Source organism: Sprattus sprattus (assembly GCF_963457725.1).
Source record: "Sprattus sprattus genome assembly, chromosome: 2".
Taxonomy (NCBI): Eukaryota; Metazoa; Chordata; class Actinopteri; order Clupeiformes; family Clupeidae; genus Sprattus; species Sprattus sprattus.
This window is the reverse complement of record NC_137921.1, coordinates 14,069,680-14,097,505: the sequence shown is the minus strand read 5'-3', so window position 1 is coordinate 14,097,505 and position 27,826 is coordinate 14,069,680. Positions and strand designations below refer to the sequence as shown.

At 41.8% G+C, this 27,826-nt stretch overlaps 2 protein-coding genes across 2 annotated transcripts; one reads left to right on the top strand and one right to left on the bottom strand.

Annotated features, from left to right (window-relative positions):
* The first annotated feature begins 7,329 nt into the window (after nucleotides 1-7,329).
* LOC308360586 (uncharacterized protein) lies at nucleotides 7,330-19,019 on the top strand. Its single transcript, XM_080832589.1, has 4 exons — nucleotides 7,330-8,407; nucleotides 10,289-10,329; nucleotides 10,864-10,940; nucleotides 14,775-19,019. Exons 1-4 carry the CDS (start codon nucleotides 7,587-7,589, stop codon nucleotides 17,559-17,561), a joined length of 3,726 nt encoding a protein of 1,241 aa, XP_080688715.1. The 5' UTR covers nucleotides 7,330-7,586; the 3' UTR covers nucleotides 17,562-19,019.
* A 3,720-nt stretch (nucleotides 19,020-22,739) lies between these two features.
* On the bottom strand, nucleotides 22,740-27,707 carry suv39h1b (SUV39H1 histone lysine methyltransferase b; the record flags this gene model as incomplete). The annotated part of the gene is made up of 6 exons (XM_080833726.1): nucleotides 22,740-23,336; nucleotides 23,879-24,008; nucleotides 24,928-25,074; nucleotides 25,395-26,054; nucleotides 26,475-26,662; nucleotides 27,689-27,707. The coding sequence occupies 6 exons, from the start codon at nucleotides 27,705-27,707 to the stop codon at nucleotides 23,203-23,205; spliced, it is 1,278 nt and encodes a 425-aa protein (XP_080689852.1). The 3' UTR covers nucleotides 22,740-23,202.
* Between the last annotated feature and the right edge of the window lie 119 nt (nucleotides 27,708-27,826).

The following is a 27,826-nucleotide window of genomic DNA, read 5'->3' as shown; positions in this document are numbered from 1 at the left end:
AAATAAATGCTTATAAAAGCAATGCTTATAAAAATGTATCTGTGCAATAACTTAATAATAAGTAATATAAGTATGTGCCATAACTTAATAATAAGTAATATTAATAAAAACCATTCAGCTTGCAATTTGACATCAATGCAATTCATGTACTGCAAGTAATAGCATCGCATATAATAATAGCAATGGTATTGTGCATCATTGACCACCCACTGTCAAATGCCAGGATTAATCATCCTCCATTCATTCAGGCTGAGAAAGACTCATTTCTGTCTATCTATTCTACTACTCCCACCAAAATAATGATGTTAATTCATTACTCATTCTACCACAACAGCACAAACATTCCATTTCTCTGTTTCTCTCTTCCTTCCTCTCACCCACTCATGCTGCTTTTAATATCGGACGAAGTCAAGCAGTCTTTCATTCCAATTCCACGATTACTTACCCAAACCACTGCTGTCTCCAGGCATCGCAGCCTGTCAATCAACTCACAGTCTGCGTTCCTAAGCGTTTCCTCACCGCCTCTGTCTCTCTGTTCTGTCAAAAACCACTAGTGCCTCAATTGTCTCTCACTCAAGAAGAAGAAAAGACCAAAAAAAAAACATGCACTGATAATCCTCCTTTTCAGTTACCTTTCGGTGCTGGCCCTGATATGACACACATCACACAAACATCTCTAATGCATCTACTGATGTGCCACTTTTATGTGCTCTATGTACAAATATATACACAAATAATATATAAGAACAAAACATTTTTTAATTTATACAGCATTATAATATATATATATATATATATATATATATATATATATATATATATTATAATGCTGTATAGACTAAACTACATTCTTTTTTCTTTGTTGAAATCACTTTCTAAACTTAACCCAAGTATTATTGTTGCAGGAAACATCCTGCAGCAGGCTTAACACACACACACACACACACACACACACACACACACACACACACACGCACACACGCACACACGCACGCACACACACACACACACGCACACACGGACACACGCACACACGCACACACACACACATTGCTGTTTACCTGCATATATTTAACTTTTGCATATAATTATCCTAACTTTTGTAGACTGTGCTATCGTTCAGTGGGTGTGGTATCTCTGGGTCATCGCAATACTAGTTAGTGGATGATTAGCTGGGTCCATTCTACTCGCAGCTGTTCCGTATGAGTTCTTGTAAATGCATTGGTTGTGTGGTCACACATAGCACGCCGATTGAATGTTGTAAGGGAAGTTTAAACGCAAGAAGCAGTGCATTCAATTATGCTGATTGGCGAATAACTAGGAAATACATTGAATATGTTTGAGTAATCATGTAAAAGTTTGTTAATAATACAAAGTATTTGACCTCTGTTTATCCTGTCGTTACTTGAATGAACTATGAATGAAAAGCATTCACAGGGACATACATGATTTTCGATTCAAAATGTAAAACATTAATTAGGACTGCATACTTGTTGCATAAGACCTAGCTTGTGTCTGTATCAGTTTTAATTATATGCAAAGTATACTTCAGGCTTTATCTGATGTTTTCTTGTATCATTTTGCTGTGAGGATCTCTGGATTTTTTATTATATATTCACACTAAGCCTCACGTCTTTATTCTTAAATGCTCATCAGTATCTATTCTATTTATCCAGGCCTGTATTTCACCTTTTTCATGAATGGCCATTTGAATAGAAATAGTCAGATGACAGTAATAACAAGACAAATCAGAGGCATAAAGACACTGGTGGTTATTTCAGTGTTTAGTGGGTTAAATACCAACTATTTCTGTGCTTATTGTGAGTCACAAAGAGTTGACTCTCTAAAGATGACGGGCTTCGAAAATGGCCTGGAATCTGATTCACTCGATCTCAGTGCAAGAAACAATAACATTTCTCCAGAAAGCTTCATCTGAGGCCACACTGCTACACTGTCGTGCCGATGTCATGATTGACACATCTTTTAATTCAAATATTTTTCAGGGTTTATTCTAATTACGCGTGCTGCACTGTGCTATGCTTTGTCTTTTAAGTCACTTAAGGTTTATCAAAACAAAAATGCATGCAGTTGTCTACAGGAAATGGCACTGCACAATGTAGTTGTGCATTTTACCTCACACTTTTATAAGGAATGTTGTCTCCTAGCTACAAGCCGAAAACGCGAGTCGGCTCCCAATATTCCGCAGATTCGAGTCGTGTCCCCTCTACACTCTGCTGTTGGGTGAGCACAGTGGAAGGGGATTAGCCATGCATGAAAATGAGTCCGTGCCACAGAAAATATAAGTGCAATTGTGCACAAAAGTTATTCAAAATCAAATCAGCAATGAAGACAACAGTTAAAGGTTTTTATGACTTGTGAGGAGAATGAGCTGGAGCAGTTATTTCTCACAGTAGGCCAGGTTTAGGGACTAGTTGTTTTTATCTTTTTTAGATATTTGAAAGGGAGCAAGATGAGTAGCCAAACTAAATGTAGGCCTCTCTGACTGAACAGGCTTCTTCATTCTCAGAATAACGTCTGTATGAGGATCATTTTACCATGTGGCCGGATGTGATTATGCCGGAGAATTAGGAGCGCGCTCACACCAAAAGTAGCAAAAAGAACAGGTCTGATTGATTAATATTAAACGAGCAAGGAAGAACACACTGGGCTGATGGGAAAATGTTAAAGGATTTAGGAGCAAAACTGCAAGTGGATACCACTTATGCTGTCACCTGAAAAAATAATCTGACAGACCTGCACTGGCCAGTTTTTTTAGAAATGCCGAATATTGAAAAGCGAAAAGATGAGCAGAATAAAAAGACATGACATTGACCAAATAACATGAATAAAACAGACATGACAAATGACCAAACCGATCCACAACTTCCAAGTGTTTTCATGATGAACCAAAGGACAGCAGGGAAAACAGGCCAATCAAAACTCCCAGTGAAGGATTCTTAGAATTATTAGATTATTAGAATCTTCATACCCCAAGGGGACGAGTCTCAGTTCATATTTTCTCATGTGAACTAATCATTCAACCTTCTTAAAGTATCTAATCTGAGGTTTGGTATTCAGTTCAACTTGGTCATAAATTAAATTGGCGGTTGTAATTTTAGTCTGCTACGGGAAAAAATGGAGGTTATTTTAAATTAGTTGCCCTATGCATTTGGAATTTAGTTTATTTATATGACAATCTAAATTAGACCATCAGGGTGCATTTCAGGATGAAGAACTACCTCGTGTTTTACTTTTACTATTTATTATTATGTTCTATAAGTGTTGAGTGAGTAAAGTATCAGACACAAAAATAATCATTTGACATAATTTGACCAGTACGCTACATCACACAGAAAACAGTCAAAAACATCAACTTTTTCAAAATAAAATCCTGTCTGCATTAAACTTATGTATCACATATTCAGTATTAAAACTACGGTTTCGTTGTATCTAACTATATTAGCCGTGTTTTATTTCAGTTGACTTGAGTAATATTCTAAAGACATTAATTTAAAATTGCTTAATCGAATACCCTTGGAGATTTTACCAGCTAAAAGGTAAACTTACCTGAGTGTGTGGGTCTGTCTGAGAGGATGTAGAGTGTCATTCATCTCAGAGGGACCTTTATAGGGCTAGAGGACAGGAAAAAAAGCCACTCCCTTTTCACACAGCATGTGTATTGGAGTCAGAATATCTGACCAAGTGTGTGTACTTGGTACATCTTTTTGAGTGCTTTATGGATGAAGGATGGATGAAGTACTTTAAAGGAGCTTTTGTAAAAGTATGCTGTTTGACAAAATCACGTTTATTAAATGATTCCTCTCTGCTGTTTTGCACTGTCACAGATCATAATCAGCTCTTGTTTAAGTCAGCCAAATTCTCTGTGAGTATCACACTGTTATTTAAATTATGTGAAACCTGCTGACAACTCTGCATCACCAAGTGTACCAAACTCATGTAGAGAGCAGAATTTTGAAATTTGAATAAGTTGATTCATCAAAGGTTCCTGTGGTTCCAAAGTTGCGCAACCCAGAGGGAATACGGTAAGTGGAAAGCAAGATGCTGAGCAGGTATACAACAGAGGCACCAAATGAAACAACGCAATAGCAATTTTTCTCCTGAGCTGTCAGAAACTAACGTGAGAAAGGACATCTCTTAGACACGCAACATGACGGTGTGGAGCGTTTTACTGAAAGTGACACACAGCATGTAGTAGATTTCTGCAGGCAAGGCACATATGGGTCATGGACAGTGGTTGCTAGGAAGCAGCTCATGTTAGGTGGGACTCAGCAGTTTATCTCTTGAGCAGCTCTGATGGGAATGGGGTTGTGAGGAAACCTGTACAGTCTTAATTTCATATTACGGATAGTTTACACAGAGCTTCAATGTAAGCATCCAAACAGACCACAGGTTCATCTGAGGTGACACAAAGAGCTTTGGTTTAGACACAGTTTTTGATAGTGGTGAAAGACCTGCAATGCTTTATTCAAAAAAGTACAACTGAGAGTTTTGTGTGTCATTAGCAAACATTTTGTCCACAAAGTCCTGAAATGTGATCAAAATGAACAAGGAAGCAGTGCAATATGACTTCTGGGGAAACTTCAACCTTCAACTTCAAACTGGGTCCTAATTGTAGATTGTTTTGTGTCACATTTTTTATTAGGGACAAAAACGTATCGAAATCGGTCCAGTATTGAGTTAGAACACTAAACCGACAACTGCAAAATGGCGATAAAATGCACGCACAAGCATGCACGTCTCTGACGTAGCACCCGGTTCAGTGCTTGTAGTCGATGGCCTACTGTGTGGTGTTGGATTGGGCACTCAGAGGAGAGCGCCTCCCTTCGATAATCAACTCCAGGCACTGAATGGGGTGTTACATCAGCGACCGGAAGAAGAGAAAGGCAAGACACTGACTGTACAAACATTTATTGATGTTTCTTTACAGCTATTAAGGTAAACAGGCGCAGGTGTCTCTGTGGGGATTCCTTCCATGTTGTCAAACCCCTATAATGACATTTACAAGCCTCTCAGTGGCTAAAACTAGTGATTAACTTTGACGTGCATGCTTGCTCCAGAGGATCCCTTTGAATAGCCATTTTGTGGTTGCTGGTTTTAGCATTTATGAATTGAAGCTGCATATTTAATAGAACATTTTGCAGTGCATTACCATACTAACAATAACAACAAAAACAAAAACAACAGCAACAATCATAATATGGTAATAATTACAACCATAAGCATTACAATGGCAATGATTTGGCCCGGAATCATGATTGATTGTTTTTTCTTTCATCTCCATATGTAACTACAGACTTATGGATGTCCCCCCCTGCCCCTAAATCTGTGGAAAGAAATTCCAGAGAAAAAGCAAGAGATGCTTAGAGAAAAACCCTCTACGTCCCGTTACGTCTTTGGAAATTCCGCTGCGGGGGGTATATGACGCGGGGCCCAGGGCTCACAGGAACACTGCGTCTTATAGCATCTCTGACACCTGGTACGTTTTTCATGATCTTACTCTCTACTTTTTACGCAGGAAAACATCTATATCGTCAAAGGTCACTTCCTTTTTTGATTTTTGGTACAAACTGTTTTCACAGTGTTCTTGTTTAAAACCCATAAGAAAACAAAGTTTTCTCACCTTTGTTTCCTCTTTGAGCTTCACCTCAATAATAGTTTGTGGCTTTTGGCTTCCGTGACAAATAATACATGTTAAACGTGACCTGGTCTTAGTCTGGTTTTAAAAAATACCCTTTTTCTGTGCACGTTTCTGTGTTTGTATGCATGTGAGTGTTTTTGTGTGTGTGTGTGTGTGTGTAGAAGGTATGTTGGTGTGTGTGTGTGTGCATGTGTGAGCAGGTGTGTGTGTGTGTGGGAGTGCAGGTGTGTGCGCGCCTGAGTGTGTACATATGTGGTTGTGTGTGTGTGTGTGTTAATATTTTGTGGGTTTTCAGATGATTATCAGTATCTCAGCTGTGGAGGGATGAAGATGAAATTTGCTGAAGCTGCCAATCTGCACACATCTGCTCCTGACCACAAATGCTTGAATATGTAAACAATCATATGAACCCATCCCCCCCCCCCCCCACACACACACACACACACACCATTAGCCGAGGTTCTGCCCAAGGTTTACTCCTGGAACAGGAAGTGTGTCACCCTTGTGTTTACTCCCGGGGGGGGTTAGACTCTGGCCTCTGTGAAGCGCCTTGAGACAACTTTTTGCTATGGCGCTATATAAATAAAATGTAATTGAATTTATGGTGAGCTCAAGTGAGCATACATAACAATATAATCTTATTCTGAAAACTATAGAATGCATTTAGAAGCTCACACCGTGCTCAAAGCTCTTTGAAATCTATTAAGAACCAAAGAAAAATGCTCTGATGTTAAATGCTTATTTTTTAGAACATCAAGCTTGTAGCTTTGTTTTACCTGTGTTTCAACATCCTTATAGAATGGCATATGAGGGAGCCAAACATGGCCTGTGATGTCAGATGTTTTTGTTTATCAGTAGATCTATGACATTTCATTCATGAGCTCGACATTCAACGGCTGTAATAATTTACTAAATATTACACTTAAAATGCTGAAGGGCTCGGTTTCCCCTTCTATTCTTCCATGGCATGCATACGGGCCGCTTTCTAGGATATCCCAGTAGTGTGGAAAGGACCACACAGCTCAGTAGATGACAATCGTAGCCTAGACACACGAGGCACACATCCCCTGCGTGTGCAGGCTGGAAATGGTTCCTGTCAGAAACAGATCACACCTAGTGGTTTGAAGCAGCAATGAAAGTGGAACTGTCACCAAGACGGCTGTAGCACCAATAGCCTACTGCATGAAATATTTTTTCCACCATTTGATGATGACGATGGTTGACCTATAGGCACAGTGGTCAGGCACTACAGCATAAGTGCGGATGTAATTTTGTGACGCAATAAGCGAAACATACGGAGTGCTCTACCGTCAATAAATGACAAACAAATATCAGTAGGCTACATGTCTGTCAAGGTCAGGGCGAGCCTGAAATATCTACGCCCCGGCATACCACCCAAATCAGTGACAGGTAGAGTAAAATCTTCCACTTGGCCAGCTATTACTGGGACTATGTCACTGCCTGCCTGCCTGTCTGTTTTGTCGTGGGGAAGTTTATGCGACCTGCACGTCTACATGGTTTTTAAAAGGGAGTGGGCGTGTACTTCTGTGTGGAGCGACCGAAAGTGAGAGGGGGGACTAACACCAACACACAACGATTCCTCTCTTTTTGACCGTGGTCAAACCAATGGACGCAATTTCTGTCTATAAATAGACACTTATTCTTGTCAGTCCAAACCGAACATCCAAAGTGCAATGCGCGCAATACCCAGTAACGTATCAGAACCACTGGGAAACAGCCTACAGGAGCAGAATTAGCCGGCAGTTCTCCATTGGCACCGCGCAAGAAGACACGTTCATACTCTGGTCTAACAATGGGCCGGAAAGGGTCGCTGGTGTAAATAAGCTTACATTAGGGTAAAGGGTTGCCTTTAAGTGTTGCATCAGATGGTATGGCTTATGTCAGATACTAGTCGAAACGTGACAAGATGTCACAAAACAATAATTTCTTAGCCATCCCGGATGACAGAGATCTCTTTCTCCCGGTGAAGAATGGAAGATCTGCTGAGCAGCACAGCAGTTCTCCCGTGGATGACGAAGACGTGGATGACAGTCGACTCATACCCAGATGCTCCCCCGTGCCCAGGAAGCGCGGCCCTTCGATTGCGGATGAGACGGCGGAGTATATGCGAATTCGAAATCATTTTAAACGCCGAGTGTCATTCGCTGATGCCACAGGTGGAGATCTGGTAGATGTGAGAGAATTCGCCGCTTTTGATGACGATGAAGACGCCGAAAGATGGGAGGCAGAGGAAGCTCGTTATCGCACCGCCATACGCGAACCGACCTACCGCCTGACTCCAGAGTTTCCGGAGTTATCTGGCGATGAGTTGATGAGAGCTGTGCGCGCCGGTAAAGTCGAGGTGCAGCGCTTGTCTTTCGATGCAGACGAGCCATTGGAATTCTCCGGAACGATTCGCGTACTCAATATTTCGTTCAGCAAGTCAGTGTACATCCGTTCTACCATGGACGGTTGGGGCCACTACTTTGATTATCTGGCAGATTATGTGGAAGGTTCTAATGATGGAGAGTCTGACCAGTTCTCGTTTAAGTTGTCCTTTGCTCCTCCTTACCTTTTCGACGGCGCGCGAATTGATTTTGTGGTGCGCTATGAAACGTCAAATGGAGACTTCTGGGCTAACAACTCTGGCAAGAATTATTCGGTTACTCTTCATGTTACATATGAAGACCCTTTAGCTCAAGCCTCTGCGATTGATGTGCATAGCCTGAGGGGTATACTTAAGCCAGGGTAAGTATGTGTTTTGAATAGCGAGTCCCAGGCAAAGTAGCATTATCATTTGCCATTTGGCATTGGCATTACTCTCTTTCTAAAAGAGCACAAGCCTGTTAGGTGTTTTCACACATGTTCATCTATCAAAAAAAAAAATGCAAAGGAAACACACAGCATCTTGAAAATAGTCAAGAGATGACAACATTGCTTCACTTCAGTCAGTCATTCTATATGCAGCGCTTCCAGGGCCTGGCCTTTAGACCACTGAGTACACACCCCTCAGAATGGCAACCATCCAGGAGTGTGAGGAGCATGAAAATAGGACAAGGCAGGTGTCGCTTTCAGCCATGACTTACCCCTGACCTTTCTGCTCCGTGGTGGGAGAGAGAGGAGTGGGAAACAGACAGACCCAGCAGCAGAGTCTGAGACTGGGGCTGAGGCTCAGTGACAATGATTTTCCCCCGGGGTACCCTGCTACCACCCCCCCCCCCCCCCCACACACACCCCGTCCCCCACTACCGCACTCCCGGGTGTGAGAAGTTTAGAACAGTGTCACCTTTCAGGGCTTTTAATGTGAAAAGGGCAGTGAACCAAACCAAACCAGACAGGTTAGCAGTGTTTTACACTCCCTTTGAACACTCAAAGGTAGATTTCCATGTTATGGTTTCAAGAATGAAGGTGTTACCACATCTGCACATTTTAAGGGTGCATATCATGACATACAAGCAAAGTCTTTATTAACACGTTTGAGGGAGCTAAGTGTTACATTACCAGATATACTTGGCAGCTAAACATTTTATTTATTTTCTATCTTACTCGTGCATTTGTAAGTAGAAATGCCATGAGCAGATTCTGTGAAAACACCCTTAGAGTGATAACAAACGAGAAAGGGTTGAGATGCTCTGTGCTGCGTCTCTACAGATTTACAGCCGGCTAACACACTAGCACCTCACAATTCACATAGGTGAAAACAAGGCGAGAAGACCAAGCCAAGTATCCGAGCGAAGTGCATCTAATTAGGTTACGTTCTAGGGGGCACTCTTGGGTTAAGGTAGATCCACGTGCTCCACCATCCTACTTACATGAGGTCACGCGTAATGTTAAAAGGGTGAAGGTCTTGCCAGGTAGCGAGGCTGGGCTGATGGGGTGTGGTAAGGGGATGGGGTAGGGTGGGGTAAGGGGAGGGGGATGGTTGGCTGCTGGAGGGCTGGAAGGAAGGGAGGGGTGTACAGGAGGAGACCTTAGGGCCCAAGATCTCTAAGGTCCTACGCTGGTGTAGCTGAGATGGTGTCACCGGAGGCAAATGCCACCAGGGTCACCGTGACTTTCCACTCGCTGTTGAGCTGCTACAGGCATGTCTCTCATAGGTTATGGCCTTCTAAGGAGCGAGGTCACGTACACTCTCAATGAACACAGCCTTATAGTGAGTTGTATTATAAGAGACCTGGTTCATCCTTGTGGCCATTATTCAGAAGGTGCATGTGGGTAAAAAAAATAAAAATTCTGTGTCAATGTTTCAGTTATCAGGATAACTTAATCAGTGCCTTTTCCCCAACGTATTTCAAGCACTGGCCGCAGTTATTACAGGGTTCAGTGTGCAGAGTTGCTCTTTCTAGCAGCCAATGTCCAGAAGCATGTGTCTGAGCTTCATAACACACACATCTCGCAATCTTTCACTGAAGAAATTTCACATGAGCACATCCCACATGAACTCAAGAATGACCCTGCCATCAGAGACTACAAGTGCCTGCTGTCGACCAAATTAGGCCTGCACATTCTGATGTCCCATTCCAATGTTCCATTCTGATATAATTGACCACTCCACTCGTCCAATTGTTTGAGTCAGCTGTCTTGCATGGAATTTTGATGTTCTAAAATGAATCTCTCTTCCTCTTCTAGGAAGGAGTATGAGTATGACTCTGAGGATGACGATGATGAAGGTATGCTTGGTAATGCTGCAAAATAGATGCTATAAAGGGAAAACACTGTCAGGGACTCTCTTGGTAATCAACACATAAATTAAGTTTTTCCAGCTGTATTAACCAATCAAGAGAAGTCCACACAAACGGGTGTCCCAGCGTGTGACATGCATGGGCACAGCATATCAGCAGGAGGGGGTGGGCTCATGTGTTTAGATGTTTACAGCAACTAGTATTTTATCAAGCAAAAGCGAATAGTTACTGCAAGTGTTCATCTTAATGCAGTTTGCAGCCTTATATCTGAAGCTGCAGATAGTTCATCGTATGAGCGCCTTGAGATTTTCAGACGCCGTTTATGGAAATCCTTGCTTTTTGCTTTGTTTTAGTTCATCTAAAAATGTAATTGTAGCACATTGATAGAGGTACTGAGTACATGCATGATTAGTTTGAGTGGAGGGATTTTAAAATGGGCACTTTTTTTATTGGGGCATTATCATTACAGTTGACTTCCCCCTTGAGTCGTATGGTGGTTTCCTGTTCCCTGTTTTAATCTAGGGCCTAGGAGACCAGAGCCTGAGGAGCTGCCACGGCCAATGCAGCCTGTGATCGTTCATCCTGAGATGGACATAGATGTGAGTAGGCCTGTCACAGTAGCAGTCAATCTCATTCCATGAAGAGAGTATGGATCTAGAATGCATTTTATAAATATGATCCTATTTATTACATGAAAATAGATTCTAATAAGTATTCTGGAAGATCAGAATAAAGTAAATATTCTAGAATGCTACTAGCATACAGGATAGCATAGATGTAGGTAAACCTAAACAGTAGGCTACCACTGAACCGTTCATTATTTATATATTAAAAATGTGTAATATTCATATTTTATAATATTCTAATTGACAGGCATTACTGATTTTACACTCATCTTTTTAACTTCCTAAATACAGACAATGTGAATGTTCATGGCAAGTTTCATATTTAGAAAAATATCTTGTTCTAGTAGGCTAATATCTTGTTTCTCTTATGTGTAATATTTTTTATATAAAGTGGTCAGATTTTCTCATAGACAATATGGCAGGCAGACTGTGTCTACAGTTGGCTGTACTTGCATACATTTTATTTCACCAAATTATGCTCTGTGGTGCAACAAAGGATGTTTTGTAAGCAGTGTTGTATGTCCAAAGGGCTGACAAATTCTGCAATATTGGATGGTGAATAAACAATGTTGATGTCACAAGACTTACAACAGAAACGCACAACATAACATTACTGTGATACACTGTAAAAAATAAAAGTTAAAATAAATTTTAAAAAGATACATAAATACGTACATTGGTTCATGCATGGAGACAAATGCAAATATATGTACAGGAACTAAATATAATCAATTCATTCTAATTCAGGAACATCATTTTGTAATGTAAAATATCACTTGCTTATTACTGGCAGAATTAACCCTATTATGTGTACATGTATGTACGTGTTTTTGTGTTCATCTATTAGTTTATGTATATGTGACTTCATGTGTGTATCTTTTTTTATTATGTTTGAGGTCATCATGTTAACTTCATTTCCAATGAAAATAATCAATACATCATTCAAAATCTGTTAAATGCCATTCAGTTTCTATATAAAACAATGTTAAGATCATATGATGCAATGTTAAGATGAAATGTATTTGTCAACAAACTGACAACTCAAATGTCAGTTTCAGATGTGCTGAATACATATTTTTTTAGTACTAAATATGTTATATTGGGTCTTAGTTTGAGAGCGAAAACGAATGGCGGAAACGGCCGTGCAAGCGCCCTTGTGCACACAAAATAGCTGCTTTAGAGAAGAGGCACAGCTGTGCTCAAGGGCACTAAGTGGACAGTGCCAGGTTGAAGGTATTTAGGGAAAGTTTTGGTTAAAGTTGACCAATAGCATTGCAGAACAATACCTTTAAACTGAAAGCGTCAGACGAGATTGCGATGTAAGAGGATGGCAATATTGCCACAGTTTCTGGAGCTGGGTACTTCAAATGAAAGATGTATAACTTACATCTTTATTTAAATATTAAATATGTTCAGGCACTCCCTGCCGTGCGACTAGTGGGAGTATGAGAGGCCAGCTCTGTTGTCTATGAAAGTGAAAGTATGGAGCTGGACACCTGGGTCCCCGATAGAATGTGTACAGTGTGGTAATGTGAAAGAATCGTCTTAAGCATTTACTGCAACAGCATATTATGACCTGATCATGCACACATGGATTGTGATACTGTTACAGGACTCTCCACAGATATTTTCAAAAAAGTCTGCTACAACAGTACCAACATAGATATGTGTAAACTTCGAAGATATCCAATCCATTTATCGTTGGAGTTTACCACAACATGCCCGGGCCGTTTTCAACATGTTTCTGCACTCAAACTAGGGCCCAATAATAAGTCATTAAACAGTTCTAATGAAGTGCTTTTTTCATTGCTAATACTTTTCCTCCTGTTGTTTGTGAAGTTATAGTTGTTTATATCACGTTTGACCTCAATGACTGTTTTTCTGTTGAACACAGCTTATTGAAGCTTCTGCCAGACATTAGGTAATGTGCACAAAGCTTGTTAACCTTCTACAAAGCTTGTTAACTGTCTACCACCTGCATGTGCTGCATACACCATCCTTCCGTTGTACATTTCCCTGTTCACCCCATGCATCTCATTGATATATTGACATGATATACCTATTAACAGAGAATAACGTCTTAGGGTCTGGTTTGTCTAAATCGGTCCTTCTTAATCCAGCCCTTGTAAATCTCCATTACTCCATAATTTGGTCTTCCTGTTTGAACACAGTGAACTGAATTGAGCCGATGATATTTTACAAGCGAAGTGGGTTGTGTTCAGATTCTACTGGTCATATTGACCTGAAAAAACAGACTAAGAAAAGAAAAAACAGAAACTAAGGCCATTGGGCTACTGTTATCCCGAACTCATGGAAATCACTCATTAAAACACGCTACAATCATATATTATTATTATTATATTATAATATTGTAGCTTTGTCCTATTAATAATCAAATATAACATCATATGAGGCATAGATCTCTGCCTGTGTAAGGATACAGGTAAAATTATTTGGAATTTGGCGATGTGAGAATTTAATTAAAAACCCATTTTATACACTTTTAAATATGCCCTTGGAGAGCCCAAGAGGGAAACGTTTGTTTGTGATATGAAAAGAATAAAATTATATAATTTGATTTCTACACATCTATAACAGAGTTGTTCTAATGTTAAGTGTTCCGGTTAGAAACATGTTTAAATACATACTGTAACTGTAGTATGACAACATACACAATCACTCCCCTTTGTGCTCTTTGATTTTGAAGGTTTGATCCTGAAGTGTCATTGTGCTTGAGGAGAACACTACACAATGTACCAACAGGAAATCATTGCTTCCTTAGACTCTGTATCAATTTCATGACCATTATGGTGTCATAAATGTGTGTGTATTGTGGTTTAATTTTATTTTGATGAATGTACATCGGATGTCAAAATGTTGACATCTTGCTTGTTTCATGTAGTGAAAGTTCCGCATGATTGTGTAGTTTCAGTCCTGTCATGCATCGTGTTCATTCAACAGACATGCACACTGAATACTGAACACATGTTTCTGTCTGATGGATTTGAATGTAAATAGCACTAAGAAATCCAGTGTGTCAAGAATGAGATCGGACAGAGCGAGCCTCCTTTATTTGGCATTCTTGGGAGGAAAAGAATCACCTCCAAACAAATTGTACAGACGCTGCAGATGTTTTTGTACTTTGAGATGAAGTCAATTAAGAGGGCGAATAACCAAGAAATTATTTTGAATGTGAACAACAACCCTATACAATTTAAACCAGGGTATACAATTGCCGCTGTCATATCTATAAGCCTAAAATATCCTTAAAAATTCTGCATTCTACTGTCTAGATTTCAGCCGCCTTTGGTTTGAGAAATGGTTCACTGGCTACCCCTGCTGAGCTAGTTGTACTGCTTCAGCATTGTTTCTGAAGGCTCAGTACCAATTATTTAATTTTTGGTTCTTGTTAGTCAGGGTTCCCATAGTCATGGAAAACCATGGAACCATTTTTTATTATAGTGCATTTATGCAGTGAATGAGTTATGAAACCTGAGTTTTTTGTTATTATTATTATTTAATATGAAAAACGTTTTAATAATAGGAAATATAAAGTATGGTGTTTGTATATTTGGAAAATTGTTCTTGATTCTTAAACCTACCAGGTTTCAAACTGGTCAGTTTTTTTAGTTGTGCTCTGAATGATTAAACTTGTGATGAATGGTCATGAATATTTCAAAAGTCATGAAACCCTTTTGAAACTGTACCTTTGTCAAGGTATGGGAGACCTGATTACTGTCCTTAGCTGAGATTACTGTCCTTAGCTTGAGTTTGTATTCGCTGTCACTCTTTGCCTCTATATTACAGGTGGGAGTTCAGGAGCAGGGATCTCTCTCCACGTCCATATCAGACCCTGTGCAAATAAAAACAACAACAACAACAACAATAACAACAACACCAAAAGAAGGCTCAGCCTGTTCTAGCATTGCCACAGAGATCACACCGACTGCCCCAGACACAGAGGCGAGCCCATCTGATCAGCAGGACACCGCAACCCAAGCCAACGCATCACTGCAACTGTCAGAACCAGAACAAGAATTTGGATCAGAAATTAACCAACCACCGCATCCACAGCAAGAGACCCAACCAGCGGTCCAGGAAGAGGTTGAAGATGGGGATGTTACTGCAATCCCAGCATGCAATGGTGTGATACCAGCACTGACACCAGCCATGCCACCATCTGAGACTAGTGACTTAGACCCAAAGCTGGTAGTAGCAATAGATATACCTCACCAATTGGAACTCCTTGAGCTAGCTGCCCCACCTCTGCCTTTAGATCAGGAAATAGATTTGGACAGGGAGGAAGATGTAGGGGTTACATTTGCTGAAAAGATGAAGGAAGAGTTTGAGGAGATGGAGGAGGAGGTTGGAGGGGTAGATGAGAAGCTTCGAGAGATTGAGGAGGAGACTAACACCAGTGAGAGGCTGGAGGGGTCAGAGAGAATAACAATAACAACAACACCAAAAGAAGGCTCAGCCTGTTCTAGCATTGCCACAGAGATCACACCGACTGCCCCAGCCACAGAGGCGAGCCCATCTGATCAGCAGGACACCGCAACCCAAGCCAACGCATCACTGCAACTGTCAGAACCAGAACAAGAATTTGGATCAGAAATTAACCAACCACCGCATCCACAGCAAGAGACCCAACCAGCGGTCCAGGAAGAGGTCGAAGATGGGGATGTTACTGCAATCCCAGCATGCAATGGTGTGATACCAGCACTGACACCAGCCATGCCACCTTCTGAGACTAGTGACTTAGACCCAAAGCTGGTAGTAGCAATAGATATACCTCACCAATTGGAACTCCTTGAGCTAGCTGCCCCACCTCTGCCTTTAGATCAGGAAATAGATTTGGACAGGGAGGAAGATGTAGGGGTTACATTTGCTGGAAAGATGAAGGAAGAGTTTGAGGAGATGGAGGAGGAGGTTGGAGGGGTAGATGAGAAGCTTCGAGAGATTGAGGAGGAGACTAACACCAGTGAGAGGCTGGAGGGGTCAGAGAGAACAACAATAACAAAAACAACAACAACAACAGAAGGCTCAGCCTGTTCTAGCATTGCCACAGAGTTCACACCAACCGCCCCAGACACAGAGGCGAGCCCAGCTGATGAGCAGGACAACGCAACCCAAGCCAACGCATCACTGCCACTGTCAGAACCAGAACAAGAATTTGGATCAGAAATTAACCAACCACTGCAGATACAGCAAGAGACCAAACCAGCGGTCCAGGAAGAGGTTGAATATGGGAATGTAACTGCAATGCCAGCAAACCATAGTGCGATACCAGCACTGACACCAGCCATGCCACCTTCTGAGACTAGCAACGTAGATCCAAAGCTTGTAGTAGCAACAGATATACCTCACCAGTTGGAACTCCCTGAGCTAGCTGCCCCACCTCTGCCTTTAGATCAGAAAATAAATGTGAACAGGGAGGAAGACGCCGGGGTTTCATTTGCTGAACAGATTGAGGAGGAGTTTGAGCAGATGGAAGAGGAGTTTGAGAAAATGGAGGTGGAGGAGGTTGGAGGGGTAGACGAGAAGCTTCGAGAGCTTGAAGAGGAGACTAACACTAGTGAGAGGCTGGAGGGATCAGAAAGAAGCGCCATCACAGAGCAAAAGTCACCAGCAAGCTCACACAGCCTTGAGGAACGTGTATGGAAAGGGAGCACAGAAGACATCGGAGTAGAAATCGCTCCTTTGAGAGAACATGCTGACCTCAAGGAGGTCCCTCAGGTGAGGCCACGGCCACTGACGTCAATGACGGATGACTCCTCCGGCACAGTGGAGATCTCCGGGGAGCCAGAGCTTAGACTGAGGGAAGATTCTGCTCAAGCTGCAGGAGAGGACGTGTCTTCCTCAGTGATGTCCCATTCGTTCCCCACCTACAAAAGCCCCATCCACCCAGGACCAACAGGCGAAGACTGTAACACCCAGAGCCGGCTCTCTCTCTCTGATACTATCTCTGATGCTGCCAAGTCACTCACATCACTGCAGCACCCCAAACCATGCCAGACACGTGCGTTAGAGGAGTCGTCTGCCACCTTGGATTCAGAATATACCAATCATGAAGTTTTGACAGTTGTCAGCAGACCTCTTGAACTGGAAAGTGTTGCCGAAAAAATTGCCTCACCTCAGTATTTCAGCATTACTGCCCAAGCGACTATATCATCAACCACAAATGCACACGGCTCAGGTGAGGGCAAGCTCAATGTTTCTGATGGTACTGAAGAACTGGGGTCCTTCGCTGATGTTTCTGATGGTACTGAAGAACTGGGGTCCCTCGCTGAGGTTTGTGATGGTACTGAAGAACTGGGGTCCCTTTCTGAGGTTTGTGATGGTACTGAAGAACTGGGGTCCCTCGCTGACGTTTCCTATCAACCCTGCATGTCCATCCTGAGCTCAGATGTCTCTGAAGATGCACTGGATCAGCCTGGGATCTCAGCCCTAGCCCCAGACACTTCCATCAGCATTGGGAGGACTCTAAGGCCAGCAACGGTTGGCTTGAGCGTGGTTGTTTGTCTCATCGCAGCCCTGCAAGAACCCAGTCTCTTCTTTGTGTTGGGACTTTTCTTAGTAGTACATTGTTTCTGAGCCATCTTCCTTTCTTCTTTTACTTTTATCTTCTAAAGTGCCTTATTGATAATTCCAAATCAATCACCAACATGCATTGCAAAGCTTGAATTGTGTTTTTTGTTTATTTCATTAATATGTATAAGCTCATAAGCATAATTAAGGAATGCAAACCTTATCTTTTCTTTAGTGATAATTCAATACATCATCATCTCTCCTTACTCTGATTCCTAACCTAGGCAGAGGTTCAGTCACATTTCTATATCAATCAAGGTTTTGTTTTTGCATACATCAGTAGTTTAGTTCCACATGTCAAAGTTATGAGTCTGTAAGAGTAGTCTCAACCACAATATATGCATTACTGTACACAAATCACTACTCATATCTTAGTCCACATCCTCAAATCTTATGTGGTTTACTCATTACTGTAACAACATATGTAACATTGGAAATCCTAGTCTACTTGTGGTGTGGTAAGCTGTATTTACACTTTAACACTGACTGTGTAGTGAAAGGATATGGCTGTTTTTACTTGGGATGTGTGTTCTCTGAAGGATTTAAGCATTGGATGTGTGGGTGCCATATTCAATTAATTATGATCCTCATATTCCCCTCCAACTTTCGATTAAGGAATGTGGCTAACTAACCCCCCCCCCCCCCCCCCCCTTTCTTAAGACACGTTAAGAATGAACTACAAATGTGTAGTTGTACAGAACTACAAATATGGCCCCACTTGCAAGTGACGATAAGTGGTAGGGCTAAGATGGTGTCCTGTAGAGGGTAAAATGCGTCGGAAGTGAATGGTCTGTGACTGGTGCTGGACACGTTGAAGTGGATCAGATAATAGAGATGGAAATTTGGAAGTAATCTCATGGATAAAACGAGAGTTATTTTCCCCTGTATGTTTATTTTTTAGTACATAGTATATTTTTGTGCGTAGGGTAATGACTTCAAAACGAACACCAAAGGCCAGCAACAAATGTGTTAAGTCCTTTATGCAGATAATTCTAAGACATTTGTAGCAACAATGTTTTAAGTCCTTTATGCAGATAATTCTAAGACATTTGTAGCAACAATGTTTTAAGTCCTTTATGCAGATAATTCTAAGACATTTGTAGCAACAATGTTTTAAGTCCTTTATGCAGATAATTCTAAGATAATTGTAGCATAAGCTTGACGTGATATATGCTTATAAATGGTTTGATGGAAGGTTTGTGAAGGTTTATGAAAGATTTCCTTGTGTGTGTGTGTGTGCTGTGTGGATTGTGTGACAAGCATTTCTTGTAGTGTGTGTGTGTGTATATGTTGTTTTTGACATTGCAAAATGTGTCTCTGTATGAAATACTCTACAGATATTATGTATTCCATTAAGGTATCACTGCATGGATAACATGTTTCTCGTCTCACTAGATGTGTTTCAAATACGCAAAATATGTGATATTCAGCGTTAACCATCAGATAAATATAGTTTTAACCATGTTTGAAAATGAAAATGTGTCATTTGTGTGGCTCTTTGAGTGTGGAGTGGGAGTATATGTGCAACAACCCTAACTTCAATCACACTGTGTTATGGGACTGCAGATTCATACGATCAAATATGTCCAACAACACCAACATGTGAATGTGCATGCAATAGATAAGTCCATAGCTGTAGGAGGACTGATCACATGTTTACATTTTTCACAGACTTGCAGGCTCAGGCAAAATGTACATGTGTGTGTGGGTGAGAGACAGACTGTGAGTGTGTGTGTGTGTGTGTGTGTGTGTGTGTGTGTGTGTGTGTGTGTGTGTGTGTGTGTGTGTGTGTGTGTGTGTGTGTCTGCTCAGGGGAGACAGTTCTTGTACAGGGTGGGTTTATACACAAACTCGATGGGAGTATCCTTTAAACGACCTGTGGCACTGATATTGCTGGAAAGGTCACACATTGCATAGAAGTCAAGGCTTCATGTTACAGGGGAGGCAGGCCGCAATTTAAAACTGAGACCAGTGTTATAGGGTGACAATCCCCTGAGCGTAGACCGCCTGCTCTAGACCTCGTTTGTTAATAATCCCTCAGTCAACTGTCACACCAGTTTACCTCTCACCATGGAAACTTTTGATACTGTTCTGGAAACAGATTCTATAAAATAACAGCATCTTGTTGCATTGTTGGACTACAGAGAGCACTCATATAAGATTGTTATTGAGGTGCGCCTTCTGCTTTCTGAATAACTTTGCATAGGAGGTGGTTCTCTTCAACACTATACTGATTATATAGATTAACATTGTTTCTCTCAATGTAGATTGTTGTAAAGCACAAATGGCAGTAAACACATTAATTCAGTAATCTGAGGTGCAGTGTCTTTAAAAAAGTACTACTACATACTATAAATAATATTTTTTAAACTACATACTACAGCTTTAAAACAGTGTTCTCCTAACAGCATGTGTCAATCACATTTTTGAAATCCCTTCACAACACCCGTTAGTAATGTTTCGGATGCAGGGTTTGGATGTAAACCTTAGATCTTGTGCAGTTCCTTCAAATCTCCATTAAAAGTACTTTTACTTTTATTATTATTATTGTATTATTACTAATATCATATTTTATTATAGTGTTCTCTAGGGAAAATGTTACATGTGGTCCATGTCTGCCAGAGTCCAGATGAAGCTGCCTCTCTGTCTAGTTGTTTGGACAGCTGTTAGTCTTAATGATGGATTAGGAAACTGTAGGATGTCTGAGCACAATTTTGAATACACATTTGGGACTCCAAAGTGAGACGTAAACTATTAGTCCCTTGTGCACATGTACAAGGAAGACAGTTATACAAATGAATGGAGGAACATAGTTATTGGTCACCAGGCTTTCTACAAATTTATTTTTCAATATAAAGTACTGACATATAAACAACAGGAGACAAATCTGATGGGCATAGGGAATAGTAAACTCTAGATTAGGGAAGTTCAAATGGCATCTCCTGAAGAAGAATGGTGAGGAATTCTCAGTTCAGCTCTGGATTCTCTGTTCACCACAACGGTGATCACGGCTTATCCACAGGTGATTCTCCGTACCGACTGTCCACAGGTGAGTCTCCGTACCGACTGTCCAATGCGATTTTGGTAGGAACTGATCATGGCAGCTCCTCTGTTCATTCCAACCGAATTTATGTTGCCCCAGAACATGTATAAATAAGCCCTCTGCCCAACTGTCAAAACCACCCAAAATAATAACACACCGTAGAGACTATACAGAATCACATACAATTTTTCTCACAATGTGGGTCTACAGAGAGCTTCTCTCTTTAAAAAGGTCTATAGTTGCTGTCTCTCTGGGAGTCTGCCTGACAGGAGGGCCTAACGAAGTGAGCTATTCTCAGCAGAGATTGCTCTCTTTCGGGCCTTTTGGCTACTCTGTTGGTCCCTAAATAAACTGTTGCATGTCCCTCCACACAAAGGCCTCTTTCTGGACCTCAGCAAACACAGATGCTATTTATCTGAATTTACTCTTCTTTCTTCTCTCAGTGAGTGTGATATTTGAGTACGAGTCCAATTTTACGGGAAGAATGAGGAAATAAGTAAGAGTTGCTTAAAGAAAAAAAAAAACCCTAAGCACCTAATATGGATTTGCACAGAAAACTCCCATAGAAAATGAAAACCCTGGCATGGAAAAGGCAGAACATTCATGGCATTGTTTCAGCCGTTCCCTGCCACATAATACCTGCATCAGCTGTGCAGCTCCCGATATAAAAAGGTGGTGATAGATATGAATAGCAACTTGAGCACGTAGCCGACTATGTTTGTTTTGTGTTAGCAACCTAAAGGCAAATGATTATGCAAATGTTTGCAAAGGAACAGTGTATGTGCAGTACACTGGGTCGTATCAAGCCTCAGAGACGCTCCAAATCAACCTCAGAAAAAGCCAAACTAGCGACTCTCTCACAGCTCTGCCACTCAGATGACCAAATTATGCACTAAACTATCCTCAGAAGAGACAACTCTCTTTCAAGCCCTTCTGCTTACTCAATCCCTCTCTGAATTAAGTGAACTGTGCCCTCTCTGAACCGAAGCTCACTCCAGTATCTGAGAAGCACTGGGGCATGTTGGCTTCTCATGAGGCCTGCTCTGTGTGGGCACGTTTGAGGGTCGATGAGATTGCCCTGATAAAACATCCATGTGAGGAAGTCTGAAGACTGACTAGGGTTGAATCACTAACAGTGACAGTCCCAAGACGTTTTCCCACGGCACAAGGCAATGTGAGAAATCTCACGTTTTAGTCCTGCAGAGGAACAGTAAACCTTCCCCTGTAACCACCAGGCAAGAGCAAGACACTGTTTTCAACCAAATTGTGTCAACTCCGTATTGTTTTAATATAATTTGCAATGTATTGTTTTCTATACTCAGCACCCACTCTTTCCAGCTAACCTACTTTCAGAAGTGACATTAAGGGCTGTGGGAGCCGACTGTGACGGGGGCTTTCTGGCTACTTGTTTTTCCAGTATAGAAATGTTCTAGAGTGGTACTGCGTGACCCAGTAGGATATGACATCAGGTGATTTAAGGCATATTTCGCATTAAACTGCTTTGATTGAGATCATCCAGAAAAATGTGACTGGTGAACAGATGGAAAAAGCCATTTGTTATGATTCAGAAAACACATGCTAAACTTTTTTATAAAATATATAGATGCTTTTAATAAACTATCTTATAAAATAGCATTTCTGGGGTAAGCTTTTATTTCACAGTACATTTTAACCTTGAAGCTTTCCCACTTCATCAAGAAAAAATACATGATTTTTAAACGGGACAAGGCAGCCAATTACACATTTGACTTTCAGCTGTAACAACTTCAGACCGCAACAGCCTCTAAGCACATGTTGTTTTTTCACACATACACAAGAGAGTAGTGACCACAGATAGATCATGTTTTGGCAAGGCCTTAACTTACAGCATGAGGCAGTGTACCGCTATTATTGGCAGAAAAATATTTCATCAATTTTTTTTTTTTTTTTTTTAAAGGTCTTGAATAAAAAAAACTATCAAACATTAAAATTGGTTAACACATTTCAAGAAATAAAACAGAATAGAATAGAAACATCCCAGTGATTAACAACTCTGCAAATTAGCATCCTTAGCTCATTATACAATGACCCTTCTAATTAGTGATAAAATAAATGTAAATAAAAATATTTTATAAAAATGTTATCACATGAGGTGTGAAATGCTGTCGTTTAAAAGAAAGAAAAGAAGAACAGTACTGAACGGATATGACTGGAGTGTCATGCCAAAAATGGGAAAGGGGCTCTGAGCACGACATAAATAACAGCAAATCCATCTGTATCTAAAAAAAGTGCTGTACATATTTACACAACGGCCTCAATGGGAATTAAAATAAAATAAAACATAAAACAATAAACATAAAGAATTTAACTACAACTTCTTTTGTTCCAAAGATGTACTAGCCGGAGGGCATTATGGACGTGGCCAGACATACATGACAATCCAATTTTTCCTCAGAAAACAAAAACAAAATACATTTAGGTTTAAATGCTGATATGATGTGTATCTCTCAAAGCCATTGGGGGTAAAAACAATCATTCGATGTGTAATCACGTTCTCCACACAAACACACACAAAGCTAATGGTTTTGGCATTGAGTTCCAGTTATAGTTTTTGGCATGATGCGTCTAAAAGAGGTATTTCCGGCACGAGTCCACCCCACACTTGCACTCCATGCGAATGCGTTTCTTAGGGGACCCTGGGAGCCCTGTCACACTGAAATTAGAGTCCATCTTTGTGCTCTCCGCGTCCATTGGATCGACTGCGGGAAAGGACAGAAGGAGAGGGCTCAATTACACACAATTCATCAACGACTAAAACACATTTGTTCATTCTCAAGTTGTTTATATCTCAAAGTGACGCACAACACAAGTTAGCATTTTATCTATGCTACTCTGTAATTTAACTCGTGACCTCGGTAGTGTAACCCGTGACCTCCGTAGTAGTTGTTTTCCCATTAGCGCAAGGTAAAGGCCTGGAATTTAGCAGATGCTTTTATCCAAAGCGACAAACAGAAAATCTGCAGGGATCGGGAATCAAACCCAGGACAACTGCTCGCAAAGCCGTGAGCATTAACCACTGCACCACAGTGCCCATAAGCTGCACGTCTGTGTGCTACCTAGTCTTCCTAGGGACCATTAGCACGCTTCTTCACCAACTTAAGTTAAAGCAACACTAGTCATGCTGAAATTCAACACAGAACTGGACGTGAGATTTCTATAAATGTCCCCATGTCTAGTGAACCCAGTTCCATCAGAAAAGAACAAACACACATTTTCATAGAAAATGTTCCAGAAGACTTACTCTGCATTTTGTAGTCGAAGGTGAGCTCTTCCCCGGCTTTGATGCTGCGAGTGGCGAAAAATGCTATCCTCGGCAGTCTCTCGTCCAAGTTGTCAATGAAAACGTTGTATACTTGGAGATTTGGATCACACTGGAGGAGGAGGCATTCATTAATAAAGACCATTTTCAAAACAATCAATCACTTTGAATTCACACAAGTGCCTGTTAATCACACACTATGAGGGGATTGCCCTTTTAAAAGTTACAGATATCAAATCTCTTACCTTGAAAGATGTCAAACAGTAAAACATACTAATAGTCTGATGTTTTTAAGTGCTCTGACTGCCTTAAAAGTTTGACAAAGATAGTGGTGCCATCAATGTGATCATTCTTGATTCTAAATTATTCTAAATGCGTCATAGAAGTAGTGCTTGACTAGTGCTGGGATGATTTTGAGTGGATGCATGTGGCATGTATATGCTTTTTTAAAAGCAGTGTAATCGACAGCAGGGCTTCACAAGTACATTTACATAACAAAGGTCAAAGGTCAATGCAACATGTGAAGAGCAGGTGTATCTCAGGAGCATATGCTACAGTAGTGCAGTAGATTCCTCCATAATACAAGCTGGTTCATTTTGGATATCTTAATTATATCTTTACAGGTTGTTAATGAGGTCTGTAAAGCAATTAAATAAACAACAACTGGACTCAGATCCTTTGGCAGCCACAGCTGAGCTGGCTGATCCACCTCACCCGACCTATGCACCCCATCAATGAACATTATCTATGCTATGCTAATATCCCAAGCTACCACGCCAGGTCTTAAAACTCTGCTTTGATCCTGCAACTAATTTGCATCTCAACTATGCTTCCGTTCAATTCCCTTTTGAGTACTTTAGGCACAGTGAGTGTTTCGTAGCACACTGTAAATTGTACCTGACTCTTCAGGGTGATTTACATAAATCATAGAAAAGTTTACTTCAAGCATGCAAACACACACACACACACACACACACACACACACACACACACACACACACACGTGCGCCAGAGGCATATATGTCACTTACGCTGTGGTTGACAAAGTGGGAGATGTTCCCGTAGTGTGCTGCGTCTACAGTATACTCATCGTCCACATAGTCCAGGTCGAACAGGTACGTTGCTCCTTCTTTGTCATAGATCTGACCTCGCCTCTCAGCTTCCTCTGTTGTGATTATCTGGAATAGACCATCACCGAATTAAAAGCTAGTTATGACAATAAGCCAATCACATCTCAGATGTGTAAGACACCGCCCAGTGCAGAAATCTTCTCAGTAAGTTCTACAAAAGCCCCTTCAGAATTTTTTTTCATGGGGAGAAGAAAGACATTTTAAAGCTACCTGTGCTCTTTTTGTACGGGAACTCCTTAAACTGCCCAAACTATTGCTTATCTTATATTGCAAAAAGTATCCGATGAAGAAGCCATCTGCCACAGAACAAACCCTCCCAACAGGCAAGGACAGGAAACAAACCTTCCTCATACCACGCCCTGACCTACCTCTCCCACGTACTCCATGACAAAGCTGTTCTTGCGTATGCGTTCCATGGCGCGTACGCCCCAGCCGCGGCCATTTTCCGTGCGGAAGATGCAGAGCGAGTGGCGGATGCCGCGCTGCACCACGCGGTTGAGGCAGTCGGGCCCGCAGCGGCAGCGCTTGTTGCACTCGTAGATGGGCATGCCGGGCCGCAGGCGCACCTGGCCCTGCTCGTTGTAGGCGAAGCGGTGCTGCGAGGCGCCGGCACAGCAGCCGTTCACCGCCGCGCCGTGGCAGTCCGTGCACTCGCAGCCCAGTGCCACCTCCGTCAGCGAGATGCCGTCGCCCACCTTGTAGTCGTTGATGTAGGTGAAGCTGCGCGGCGGGCCCTCCAGGTCCACGTGGTTGGTCACGGTGATGCGGCCGCCTCCTCGCTGCAGGTTGAGTGCGGTGAGCTCGCACTCCCAGCGCTGTAGCCTCTTGCGCAGCTTGGCACGCTGCACCATGTGGGAGGCGGTGGCGGCGTCCAGGCGGCGCGGAATGATGCGCCGTCTCTGTCGTTGGAGCTCGTGCATCAGGTCCTCGTAGAACTGGCTCAGGAGCGCCACGCACTTCAGGTTCTTGCGTGGCTCCCACGTGTTCTTGGACTCAGGGAAACCCCGCCACTTCACCAAATACAGCTCCTGTGGAACGCACCACAGCGATTAACCATGGCAACACACCACAGCCATTAACCATGGCAACATACCCCAGAACATCACAGCTGTAGAGGCAGAGTGGCGAGTGCATTTTTGCAGTGTTTGTTTCAGTAAAACTTTCTTTACATTCCTCTGCGCGCGGTCGCTCTCGCGCTCTCTCGCGCTCTCTCTCTGGGAACCACTGCCTTACGCCACTGACTAGGGTCATAATAGCCTGCACCTGGGCCCGTCGTAACTATGTTACGCCAATGCAACTGCATATGGTACATGACTAAGTAAGTAAAGATAAGGGGTTCTGGCTGTACCTATAATTGTCTCACACTTGACAACTGTTTTTAAAGAGTCAAACAAGCACACCATTTAGACAAACAATGGCAAATAGTTAAATGACAGAAAATAGTTCACCTGTGGCGGTGGAGTCGTTCCATCCTTAAGCTTCCCTGCTGGGACTACCCTTTTGTAGTTGCATAGATACTCCACTTCATATTCAGTCAGATTGGTTTTGCTAACTCCGAGCTCCTTGCACGTCACTCCCTCTGAACGGCAGAGGGACTCCAGCTCGTCTGTGGTGGCCTTGCAGGGCACTCTGCACTCTACGGTAAATACAGAGAAGCCAGGAGGAATGAGTATTTCGTACATGACACATAGCATGACATTGTGTTTAGTAACGTTAACGTTTAATGTAACTTCATGTTAACGTAAATATTTTTAGAAAAGCTAAATGCCAATGACAACCATGTTAAATGTCAATTAAACAGTTTACTTTTGAAGTCTGACAACGCAGTGTTTTAACAGCGACTCTGCGCGTATGTACATGGTAAAGGGCACATATAAGTTATAACTGACCTAGTCAGAGTACGGTCCCTGGAGCAGACTTTCTAGCAAAACAGAGGTCGGACGGCCCCACCACACCGAATGCTTGAAGTTTCTCCTGGTAAACTGGCTACAACGCTATCTTACCCTAGCTAGCTACGGAAAGTTTATTACAAACCCAGATATTCAAACAGGTTTTTAGTTTCAGCCTGTCTGTTAGAAATAATCGATGTGACTGTTAACCTAACAGTCCCATGCGATTACAGGATTTATCAACCTTGCTGGGTAACGTTTCTTAAATCCAAATAACGTTAACGTTATTCATTACATTTTCTGTCTGCACCAGTAAGATAACAATAGGTACCGGCTTACGTTAAGCTAACTGTAACAAGCTAAACGTTGGGTAGCTTTCCTGTTAGCAACAACGTCAACAGAGGCCACTTGGCTAGCTACAGCTCAACACCAATATCACTTCAAAGGGAAATTGTATTCGCAGTGTGATGTAAAACTAATAACGAGTACAACATTTATGTGGATTCTCCATGAGGATCTAGTTAGCTATTCTCCACGGCTAACTAGCTATGTAGCTAGAGAAGTTACAACTTGGCGCTAACCGAGAGAGACGTATTAAGGAATGACAACAATCAAAAGATGGTGCTTTTGCTGTTGAGTCTTTCACGTGTCACTGCAACGTCCGATACGGGCACCATTTACTCCTTGTATCACCTTTGATAAAATAATAAGTAGTTTGGTGCTATGGTGTTTGTTATTTCGCACTTTTTTTTAACTTGAAAGAGTGGTCTTACCTTTCAAATTTTCCGCCATGGTTCCTACCACCGCCAAAACGAAAAAGTAGATTCTCTGTCAATCATTGGATAGGAAGTGGTTCGAGGGATGGTTGAAGCAACCAATAGGAATTGACTTTGGAATGCTACATACAAAAA